At 43.2% G+C, this 12,432-nt stretch overlaps 1 protein-coding gene across 24 annotated transcripts in view; it reads left to right on the top strand.

Moving 5' to 3' along the window:
• ASB3 (ankyrin repeat and SOCS box containing 3) overlaps window positions 1-12,432 on the top strand; it is a 47,380-nt gene that overhangs the window by 21,447 nt on the left and 13,501 nt on the right. For all 24 annotated transcript variants that reach the window (XM_088666865.1, XM_088666864.1, XM_088666869.1 and 21 more), the window contains 4 exons: window positions 202-360; window positions 7,898-8,010; window positions 8,715-8,850; window positions 10,059-10,236. In XM_088666865.1, coding sequence (XP_088522991.1) covers window positions 202-360; window positions 7,898-8,010; window positions 8,715-8,850; window positions 10,059-10,236 — 586 coding nt within the window. The remainder of the gene's footprint in view (window positions 1-201; window positions 361-7,897; window positions 8,011-8,714; window positions 8,851-10,058; window positions 10,237-12,432) is intronic.

The raw sequence follows: 12,432 nt of genomic DNA, 5'->3' as shown, positions 1-12,432 counted from the left end.
GGCTGTGGCTCAGGGGTAAATCACCTGCCTTTTTAAGCCGAGAAAGTCATCAGTTGTCCTAGCTCCCCACTACTTTACATCCAGCCCATCAAAGTCGATGTAAGCTTATCTTCTCCTACTGCTTCCATCCAAAATGAAGGGATTGCCTATTTTCTAATGCTATTTTGCAATGCTGTTTTTATTTTATTATATCGTCTCCAGCACCCTCTGATAGCTACATAAGATCGAAGACATTTGAGGGCACTTGCCCGTTGCATCTTTCTGCAAGCCAAGGAAGTTTGGAGTGCGTTGCTATTCTTCTAGAATCTGGAGCTGATCCCAATGAGCTTACTAATGATGCAAGCACACCATTATTCTTAGGTGAGCACACCCCATTCTGAAAATACCCTGGCCCAAAAATAATTGAAATAATTTACTTAACCTAAAATTAGACAGTTTTTGTGGAGAACCGGCAGATGTCAGTGTTACTCAACGAATGGCAAAATGCTGCAGTGTTTTGAAACAGCTTGTATGGAGGTATATTCTCCTAGGGCAGTGTTTCTCAACCTTGGGTCCCCAGCTGTTGTTGGACCCACATCTCCCATCACTCTTGACTACTGGTCTTGCTAGCTAGGGATGATGGGAATTGTAGTCCAGCAACAGCTGGAGACCCAAGGTTGAGAAACACTGTCCCAGGGAGTGAGTTGTTGTTTGGGTCTTGGGCTGGAGGTGGGGAGAGGGACTATAAACTCCGACATTTCCCCCAATCTATATTCATGGATCCTGCAACTGGGGGATATGACCACTGGTGGGGATGGACTGCGACAATTTTGGTATACAAATGACTGGTAGGAGTGGTTAGCTAGAACTGGGGAGTAATCAGCTGGGAAGACAGAGTTCAGTGGCTAGGGATGCTTCACAGAAGCAGGTGCACCCTTGACCATAGTCAATCAGGCTGAGGCTGATGGGCTGGAGTCCAACATTTGGAGGGCCTCAAGGTTCCCTGCTCCTGGATTCTGTGCTCTGTCCCAGCTCCAGCCAACCTAGCAGTTCAAAAGCACACCAGTGCAAGTAGATAAATAGGTACTGCTGCGCCAGGAAGGTAAACGGCGTTGCCATGCGCTCAGATTCCTGTTTAGTCATGCTGGCCACATGACCCAGAAAGCTGTCTGCAGACAAACAGCGGCTCCCTCGGCCTAAAAGTGAGATGAGTGCCACAACCCCACCTTTGACTGGACTTAACTGTCCAGGGGTCCTTTACCCTTTACCATTTAGTGTCTTATCCAGGTATGTTAGCAGACGGTAACATTTTTCTGAACCATATTTATGAAAACATAGCATGCTGAAACAAGGTGTTCTGGCATCTACAGCCTTTTTTCTTTGTGGCTGGAACGCATCTGTTTAACATTTTCTGCTCTTTAGAGTATTCCCAGGAATATTTTCTTCTTCTAAAATATTCCCTTTTTTATGTGGTTTGTTGACAATGCTCTCCGTTGGGTCTGCTGTGTAAACTGGAGTATCTTCACATGTCTGTTTCTTTAGTAATCTTTTCTTCTTCTTTATACGTTGCTGAAGAAATGATTCTAAATAGGAAGAAAATGTTTTAGGCATTAGTGCTAGGAGCGGCAAGGGTCCACAAATGCAGTTGTGCTTTCTTAGCTCAGCGCATACATTTGTGGGAAATGCAAAGGGAGAAATGTGGGGTCTCATTTCTGACCTCATGCTGGGCTTCAGAGATACTGAAGCAAGAAGATTTCTGGCCATGCACATCCCTTTGGGCATGATACTCACTCATCTTCTAAGTTGAGGGAGAGTCAGGATCAGCGGCTACTACAAATTTTTGGCCTGTTACCCAAGCCAGTCAAAACCTCTACAACCTGATATACAGCAGGGCTAGACTGATGATAGATTCGGATCTGCTGATGGATCTCTGGGTAATTGGTGGTAGATCAATAAGTGTAACTGGCTCCCAGTTGTAGTAGCAACTTAAATGCTTTCTCTCCCGCCTGAGTTTGGCTATTGGAATCGTGACTCTGTAGTAATTCAGATAGTGTTTTATAAGCAGGACTTCCCAGTGCATAAGACAGGGTTGTGGTAGGCGACTAATTCCTGAGCCATCATTTCGTATCTGGCTCTGGTACAAAGAGAAGAGGATGTTGGATCAGGCCAGTGGTCTATGTCAGGCATCCCAAAACTGCGGCCCTCCAGATGTTTTGGCCTACAACTCCCATGATCCCTAGCTAACAGGACCAGTGGTCGGTGAAGATGGGAATTGTAGTCAAAAACATCTGTAGGGCCGAAGTTTGGGGATGCCTGGTCTATGTAGTCCAACTTGTTGATCTAACAGTGGCCAACCAGATACCAACAAGAAGCCTGTAACCATTACTTGGCCACAACAGCTGTCTATCCACTTGTGATTCCCAGAAACTTGACAGCAGAGTTGGGACATAGTCATTATGGCTAGTAGCCTTAGACCTTCCTCATAGTCTTCTGGATCATCAGAAGAAGTGTAGGTAGTGAGAGTTTTTCCTATCTTCACAATAGCTTGTTGGATCTCAGCTTCAAAGTATCATGTCCCTAGTTGCTGAATCAGGAAGCCCCTTCGTTGAGTGCTCATCAAGAAAGTGCCACCTATGTTACTATACTGGAGAGGGGTCATAGCTCAGTGGTTGGGTCAGCTGAAGTCTGAAAGGTTAAAGGGCCTTTTAGTGGAGGTGGCAATAGAAGAAAGAGATTCACTTGGTGGCAGTGGTGAAGTTAATAGATTTGTACAACTCCAAATTTTGCAATTCAAGTCTCTGGCCGAGTAAAGTGTACGGAAATGAATATACTGTGGTAAAGTGTGCATGAAAAGACATATTTGTGAAAATAACATACAAAAAATGTCATCTGTTGGTTTTCAAAAATGTGCACATGAGGGAAAGTTGCATAGAAAAATGTGTATATAGTCATACCTCATGATACGTCCGCTTCATGTGGCGTCTTTCAGGTTACGGACGTGCTGAACGGACGGAACAGGTTACTTCCAGGTTCGGCGTGTCCATAACCTGTGTGCATGCGCAGAAGCGCCGCATTGCGTCAGACGCGTGCACAGATGCGGTGCTTCATGTTGCGGCCTTTTCATGTTGCGAACGGACCGCCAGAACAGATCCCATTCGCAATATGAGGTACCACTGTATTAGGTGAAAATTGCACTAAAGCTTTGATGAATTCTCATAAGGACTTTTTATTTTCAATTGCTAACTAGTGTCGAAATACAGTTAACTGAATCAAAGACTGAAAGAAACAAAAATTGACAAGTTCACCCATGCCTACAATCACTGTAGGTCTCTGGGGGCATAATGCACTTTTTCATTTTCTGTCTTAAGATTACAGAAAATAAAGAAACACCTCCCTCCCCAGCTCAATCTTTATTAATGCTCAGGTTTTTTAAAAAATGATGGTGTTTTTTGGCTATAAAGTATGGCCAAGAAAAAGAAAAGACTGTATTTCGGAAAATGGAACGGCTCAACAGATGTCTGTTGGAAAGAGAAACCTCTTTTTCAAATTTGCTGCTCTGGTGAAAAATCAAGGCAAAAGCCACAAGCTTTCAGTTGACCTAGGAGAAACTACTTTTTGAGCACCACTGCAAATCCTGTCTCACATCTCTTTGCTATTCTTGGCTTTGTTGTTTGATTTTTGTTTTGTTTTCATGTCTCAGCCTGCTATTCTGTTTGTTTTCAAAGAATTTCTGACTCTCTAACCTCCTGATGTGTGGGGATTTGGGGTTGTAAGCTGGCAGAGTTAATAGATCAGTGAAAGAGTCAAGTCCACTGAGGAAGTTGAGAACAGTCAAGGCAAATTCTTGGCTTAATAGGGAGAAGAAATCTGCTTGGCAGTTCTGTGAGATTTCAAGAATCAGAGAAGCAAAAGCTTAGGAAGGAAGCATGTTCTGAGTTTATTTCCTTCCTTTGTTTCAAATAAATACCTCCACAGAGACTATTCCGTTAAAGTACCTGCCTTTAAGCATTCTGTGCATTAGTGTTATAAAAATCGTTCAGGGTTATAAAAATATGCAGTCCTTCAATCTGTGTGCCATATCATATTTTATTTCCACAGGGGTAGTTGTGTTAGTCTGTGGCAAAATTTTGAGGGAGTGCTGGGGTGACAGTCACAAAATGGCTGCCGTGGAAGAGACTTCCCAAAACACAAAATGGCTGCATGGGGAGATTTGGCAGAACACAAACTTAGAGAGACAACCACCCATGACTAGGTTATGTTTACTAGAGACTGACTTACAGTATTTTTTTAAAAAAGCTCAGAGTTTGCCAAGGGACACTACAGAAAGTTTTCATGGGCAACATGGCACCCGCGGGTGCTGGGTTGGCGACCCTGTTCAGTTAATTTTCATGGAAGTAAAACTGGAACAGGCATTTTATTCCCCTTCTCTCTTCTGTCCTTTCCCAGTACTTTTTGGTCTTAAGGCCATCTGTTCTTTTAAAAAAAGAAACGAAAGATTGCCATTCTTTCCAATAGCAAACTAGCTTTGCGACTGGAGGGCTGTAACTCAGTGACGGAGCATATCCTTTGCATTCTATTATTATTATTATTATTATTATTATTATTATTATTATTACAGTATTATTATTAATATACAGAAGGTTCAGTTCCTGGTGTCTTCAGGTATGGCTGAGAAAGAGCCACTGCCAGTCGCAATAGAAAATACTGAGCTACATATGTAGATTAAGGCTCCATCTTTCTGCCATCTTCTATATTTCCACACCCAATTAAAGGAAATTGCTTTATTCATGAATAACACTGTATTTTGCTAATTTTTTTGCTGTTGTTGGTGGCTGCATTAAACACTGGTTGGAAGGACAGAGTTAACTTCTTCTTGTTGTTTAGTCGTTTAGTCATGTCCGACTCTTCGTGACCCCATGGACCATAGCACGCTAGGCACTCCTGTCTTCCACTGCCTCCCGCAGCTTGGTCAGACTCATGTTGGTGGCTTCAAGAACACTGTCCAACCATTTCGTCCTCTGTCGTCCCCTTCTCCATGTGCCCTCCATCTTCCTCAACATCAGGGTCTTTTCCAGGGAGTCTTCTCTTCTCATGAGGTGGCCAGAGTATTGGAGCCTCAGCTTCAGAGTTAATAACTAATAATTTTAAATTATGGCTCTTTTGTAGGTATTTCTATTAGATCAGGGTCATCCTGTATGATGGATGGGTGTGTGTATTTTAATGAATGGAACAGAGTGAAAAATTATGAGTCAAGTGGGGGGAGAGAAATGTACGTGCAAAAACTGAGCAGTGTTAAACTTATTTTTTAGTTGCTCATTTGTTTTATAGATGCTTTTTTGATTTGTTAATCCTGTAGTATGACTTGTTTTTAGCTTGCTTTTTAAGTTTCTGGTTTGTTAATAGTGTTTTATAGATTGTTTGGCTGATGACTTGTTAATTATATTATACGATTTATGCTATGCTTCTAATGCTCTGCTCTGTTAATGTTATTTATTGTTTGTAAGCCGCTTTGGGATTCATTTGAATGGAGAGCAGAAGACAAAGACAGTCGCTCAATCACTGACCACTCTTAGAACTACATCTCTCCCCCTGCCCCCCCCCCGGTCATCCTTGCTGCTTTCTGCTATCAATAAGTTTTTGTCCTATTCTTAGAGCTCCGATTTAACACAGTATTTCACAAAACCTAATAGCACAGTTAATGCTGCAGTTGGGAGGGCATAACCCACAATTTCTTTCATGTTATTTATCACAGCTTTCCTCCCCCCCCCCTTTTGAGGTTTTAGTTTACAGTGCTGCCAGACACACATTGATTTTTATTTTTATTACTTACCTGTGGCCTTTTCAAACCGACTTTTTGATTTCTCTTGGGAGCAAAGAACTACTGAAGCAAAATGTTAAAGAAATCCTTGCTCCCTGAGCCAGCTTTAGGTAAAGGTAAAGGGGACCCCTGACCATTGGGTCCAGTCGTGACCGACTCTGGGGTTGCGGCGCTCATCTCGTGTTATTGGTCGAGGGAGCCGGTGTACAGCTTCCAGGTCATGACTAAGCCGCTTCTGGCGAACCAGAGCAGCACACGGAAACACCATTTACCTTCCCACTGTACCTATTTATCTACTTGCACTTTGACATGCTTTCGAACTGCTAGGTGGGCAGGAGCTGGGATCGAGCAATGGGAGCAAGCCCTAGGCTCTGTGGTTTAACCCACAGTGCCACCTGTGTCCCTTGAGCCAGCTTTACATATTCCATTAAAAAAAAAAGTTACAGGAGAGATTGTTATCGTGTCTGCCATCTGTAAAAGGTGGGCTTAAGCGGCTGATGATGCCATGGAAAATGATTGGACACGTTTCCAAAGTCTCCTGGGAGCGAAGGAAAAGCGATCACATTTCTTGTACAGATGAGGAATCTGCTGAGAGAGATAAGCTGATGATGTGCCCCTTCTTCAGCTTTGTGGTCGTTAAAAATCCAGCAATGGTGAAAATTAGGAAACGACAATTATGTGCCAGGGTTTAGCCCTGCCCAGACCTTGAACCCGACATCTCAGATGAGTAGCAAGGAGAACAGGACCCTCCAGCCAAGGCTGTCAGTTAGCCTGAGGAACCATCAGATCTGGGCACCCCTGACCAAGGACCGGAGGTCCCCACACCACCTGTTTGGGTTTCTAGTCAGCTCTCAGGTTCCCCCACCTTCATCTCCCCCATGGGCCATGGAAGCAGAGGAGATGGGCCAGTTGGCCTCCGGGTTGCCCATTTGCCCTTCCCTCTTCCTTACATAGCCACAGGGCCGGATTTCGGTTTGATGAGGCCCTAAGCTACTGAAGGTAATGGGGCCCTTTATATGTCCAGCTGTCCTTTGTCAACAACAAATGGTCACTGTTTTTGTGTGTGGAATATATGCTATATGGTAATTTATGGACCTAATAGGTATCTAAAGCCATTTGCACATGTTGCCCTGCAACCAGTCCATGCAGAATGTAGGCACCCTATATATAGAAATGAGCAAACCAGTGATATTTTAGGGAGCAGGCTAGTAGGCGGGGCCCATGGCTTACATCATAGGAGCCTACACAACACAAAACACTGTTGCTGTATGGTTTTTTTTGTTTTTTGTCTTATATTTTGGAAATATACATCCAGTTTTTTCCCCTTTACATTTTGGGGTGGGGCCCTAAGCTATAGCTTGTTTAGCTATTACATAAGTCCAGCACTGCATAGCCACAAAGAAGGAACCAAAAGCTTTTGCTTCCACTTTAAAATTAAGCACCATTTCCCATTACACCTGAACGTGAGGAACTGTGGTTTGTTGGAAGAAAACCAGGATCAAGCTGTGGTTCCAGACCCTGGCCTGCTCAAACAAACCACAGTTTTCCGAGTTCAGAGGTAAAGCGGAACAGATTGTTTTAAAAGTGGTAGCAAAAGGTTCTGATCTCATCCTTGTGCACAAGAGGAGGATGGTGAAGGAAATACGTTGAGCTCAACACTCCGTTGTTGCTGTTGTTTGTTGTTTCTGTATTTATTTCCTTCCCTTCACCACAAGGTCCCAGGGTGGATTGCCACAGTGTAAAATGCAGCATTAAAAACATGGACAGCCAGAGTGGGTCTTAAATATACATATTTCAAATGTCGAAAGGCCAGGGTAAAGAGGTGTGTCTTCAGCATGCGATGAAAGCTGATAATGAACAGTTCACTGGCTGCCTAGGAAGTTGCAAATCTTTTGCCTCCAAAGCAGACATCTCTTGGAAATCCCCCCCCCCCAATTTTTTTTATGTAGGGAAGTCGAGGCTTGTGCACTGCTGCATGACTACTTAAGAGAATTAATTCTGACTTCAGTAGCTGGTGGAAAACAGCATTCTGATGTTGATTAAGATGAATGTATGTGGTGTAGCTGATAAGAATAATGGTTTTTAACCCTCTGTTTATAGCTGTTCAAAATGGACACGTTGACGTGATAAAGCTTCTCCTTCAACAAGGAGCAAATATTAATGGTCCCCACTGTTGGTCTGAATGGAATTCTCTGCACCAAGCTGCTTTTCAGGTAATCTATAAATCCATAATTCCATTTCCATATAAATAAAGTTTTACTCTTTCTCCCTTTCTCTCTTAAAATGGCAGCTTTGTGTAGTCTTTGCATGCTGTTCCTTTTGGTGATTTATGACAGCCGGGTGCAGAAAAATCAGTTTAAATGCAAATGATTGTTCTGAATACGGCAGGAATTGTGCTGAGTGTTAAACACAGTGAGCATTTAAAAATATTTAAAGTATTACACGTGTTTTAAGAAATGATCAAGCATAACATGGGTGATAAATCTGTTACTGAATATTAATTTGCTTGAAATAATTATTTTGTCCCGATGCACTGGGGCTCCTCAAACAACAGGCAGAAGGGCTTCAGTATTTAAAAGGTAAAATACAAGCTGGCGAGTTTTATTGCCTGCAGTTCCCTGCCCAAGCCAACCTCCCAAGTTCTTTGGCACAGAAAGCTCTCTGAACTGCTAGAGCAGCAGACGTTCTGGGCTGGGCCTTGCAGAATCCCGTGACTTTGACAGATTCGGCTTTAAATATGTACTGAACTAAACGTCTCATCCATCCTTACTTTTGGAATGTACAGAGTAGTCGAGGGAGGGAGACACTACTAAGCGCTGGGAACCACGGACAATGGCATGGTACTCAATGCAAATACATGTCGAGATCTTGATCTGTTTTTTAACAACGATGAACTCCTTTTTTTACCCATTTTCAGAACTACCCAGAGATATTGAAATTACTCCTTGACAAAGGAGCCGAAAAAGAATGTGTGGATGATTTTGGGATCACCCCTTTATTTGTTGCTGCACAGTATGGAAAGCTGGAAAGTTTAAGGATACTTATATCATACGGTAACCCTTTTCTGTTTCTGTCTTTCAGCAGATTTCCTTGGTGTAAGCTGAGGGGTGTGTGTGAATAACAGTCTTGCCATTGTTAAATAGAAGCGGCTTATTAACAAAGTGAATGTTTCAAGGAGAAGAGCTGTAGCTCAGGATTAGAGCATCTGCTGCAGGTTGTAGCAGAGACCTGTAGCTTCGATAGCTTTTAAAAGATTTAAAATGAATTTTTGGAGGGATTTGTTGTTATTTTGTTGCTTTATAAAAATAAAAGTAATAGATTTACATCTCCATATAATGCAAAACATTTAAAAAAAATAATGATGGCATTTAACTAAAACGTTGCACTAATGCAAGGATTAGCTATAATGCAACCAGGTATCCCTTCTCTCCTCAGCTTTGCATGTCTGCATCATCCCCAAATCTGCTCTGGAGGATTTGGGGACCCCCCCCCCCTCTAGAACAGGTTTAGGGGGCATGTGATGAGAGGAGAGGAGAGGTGAAGAGAAGAGAAGAGAAGAGAAGAGGGTTCTATTGCAGAAGGAGAAATCTGGGCACTGATGGACTGACATGCTTAACACGATGTTGACTAAAGAACAAGAAATATAAGACCAAATTCCTTTAAAAAACAATTTGACCAATCATACTCTAGAAAGAACAGATCCAACCCCTCCCCACAAAAAGATGACTACCACAGTAAAGGCCAGAGTCATTTCAAGGTGCAATCCAACGTTAAGAAGCTTGGGCAAGAAGGGTGGTCTTAAAGCTGGTGTCTGAAAGCTGACCATGTTGATGCCAGGCGTTTTTCCCTTGGGAGAGCATTCCACAAATGGGGAACCACTACTGGGGAAAAAACCCATTATTGCATTGCCACCTTCTGTACCTCTCTCAAAGGAGGCACACAGAGAAGGGCCCCTGGTGATGACTGAAGGTCCGGGGAAGCCGTTTGTGGGCAGTCTATCTCTGATGATCAGATATAGAGGGGGTGTCTGTTAATGTCATGTTCTGCTTTTGAGCGTTCAGAGGCATCTGGCAAGACCAGATGGGCCGTTAGTTTGACCCTACTGTGCACTTCATAACTCCCTGAGCTTGCATAGCAAGCATACACAGTAAAGGTAATTTACAGTGGTCCTATTGAATGGCAGGAAAGTTTGCAAGATGCAGAGCGCTGGGCTTTAACCGCCTCTTATTGATTAATTGCTGGATTCTCTGTTGCCTGTCAGGAGCAAACGTCAACTGTAAAGCCAAGGATCGGGCCACTCCGTTATTTATCGCTGCGCAGGAGGGCAATAACGAATGCACGGAGCTGTTGTTATCCAGTGGAGCAGATCCAAACCTGTACTGCAATGAAGATGAGTGGCAGTTGCCTATCCACGCTGCAGCGGAAATGGGGCACAGCAAGTAGGTTCTGGAAGAAGCTGCTACAATTTTCAAGGCAACGAAGTTGTCACTAGACTTACCTTGTACTCCTGGGGTAGGTAAGGTAAAGGTAAAGAACCCCTGGGCTGTTAAGTCCAGTCAAAGGCTGCTACGGGGCTGCGGTGCTCATCTTGCTTTCAGGCCGAGGGAGCCGGTGTTTGTCCACAGACAGCTTTCTGGGTCATGTGGCCAGCATGACTAAACCACAATGGAACACCGTGCTGGAAACCAGTGCACACGGAAACACCGTTTACCTTCCTGCTGCAGTGGTACCTATTTATTTACTTGCACTGGTGTGCTTTCGAACTGCTAGGTAGGCAGGAGCTGGGACAGAGCAATGGGAGCTCACCCCGTCACAGGGATTCGAATGTGGGAACGCAGGTGGCACTGTGGTCTAAACCATTGAGTCTCTTGGGTTTGCCGATCAGAAGGTCCAGGGGCTGGAAGTTCCATTGGCCACTTGAGCTGGGGTGTGGGGCTTACATCAGTGTATCTCTGACTGAACCGGCATTAGGGACATGTGCCGACGTAGCCCTGGCTGAGCCTTGTCTCACCCAGCAAATCATAGAATCATAGAGTTGGAAGAGACCACAAGGGCCATCCAGTCCAACCCCCTGCTAAATCTGCTGAATGCAAAGTCTCTCATCCAGGTAGATCTTAGGTTTGGATTGTGCTTCAAATCTATATAAACCAGGATTTAACTGCCTTTTAATTTTGAGGCTATATTTTAAAGTAATTTACAAATGTGTGATCTCTCTTCCCCCCCCCATCCATTAAGGATCAACCTGTTTTTTTTTTTAAACATACTTTTTATTAATTTTACAGAATACAAAAAAACAAAAAAAAAAAACGGTACATACATAAACACCTTTTCCACCTCCTTCCTACCCACCCACATGGGTCCTCCCCTGCCACAGAAGTATCCCATGTATGTGAACAGTCAGAGATGTTCCATTTTATGCTTGGATTTCTGTCCTCCTCCCCCTCCCCTGACCCCAAAGCCCCCCCCTGCCACCAGGGAGCTCCAGCAAACCAGGGCAGTACGCAGGAGGCCATCCATCCAACCATCTATTGTCATACCAAAAAAAAAAGGAGAAAAATAGAAATAGGAAAAAAGAAAAAAAAGAAAGGGCAAAAAAAGAGAAAAAAACAATACAAAACAGAAAATTTTTTCTTACATTCATGATTGTAAAACCATATTTTGTGGGCTTCCCCTCCCCCCCTCCCCGGTTTTCATCCCTTTTTTATCATCTGCAACAGTTTCTTACTTTATAGAAATACACCTTTGTATCTTATACAACTTCAAATCACTGAAAAATCAAACTCCCATTTTATCTTCCCGTGCCTAATTTTTTCTCCCTCTATAAGCCTCCATATTTTCACATTTTCCAAAATCCATTCACTTTTAAAACTATAACTATTCTCAATTTAACCTTACATCCCCGATTACCGGCTCCACCCCCCCAATCCAGCAAATTCCATAATCAGCAGACCAGTTATAAACCTGTTAATCCATCCATGTAATCACAACATCACTTTCCCTTCACCCCACCCCCTGTTTACAGTCTTTTGCCATCCAGGCCACCATACAGGGCCCCTGAATTTCTTCTCTTCTCTGCATATTTTTTCCTTCTTCCCTGTGGGCATTCTGGAGTTCCAATAATACCAATCGTGCCCCCCTCAAAAGCGGGGCACTCCATCCAACTTTTTGTAGAGTAAAGTCATCATTTTTTTCGTGGTGTGCTTCATTTTGTGTTGAATCATCACAGTCCTCATCTTCATCTTTTCCTTCCAAATCACAGTCATCATCATTGTCATTCTCACATTCATCTTTTTCAGTGTCAAAAGCTTCATCTCCTAAAAAATCATATTCTGCCATCACCATCTGAAATTTTTTCTGTAACTCTTGCCGTCGTGTCTCCTCTTGACATAGCTCTATTCTTGTTTCCCACATTAAGGTCAAAACAGACCGCTGGAACTCAGGGGAACACTTTTTTGTTGACATAATTCAATCCTGCCAAGGTCAAAACTTGTCACGTGGGGTGGAATATGATCACAGTTTATTTTCTCGACTCCATTTTAACAAGCTGGCTGCATTCTTCAAGTCTTACTAACAATAAAGTTCGAACTCACATTTCACAAACATTTAAACCAGAAAAGAAATTCCACAAAGTCCAG

This window comes from Zootoca vivipara, chromosome 3 (genome assembly GCF_965207765.1).
Source record: "Zootoca vivipara chromosome 3, rZooViv2.hap1.1, whole genome shotgun sequence".
In the NCBI taxonomy this organism is placed as follows: Eukaryota; Metazoa; Chordata; class Lepidosauria; order Squamata; family Lacertidae; genus Zootoca; species Zootoca vivipara.
This window is presented reverse-complemented; position numbering and strand designations above follow the sequence as displayed.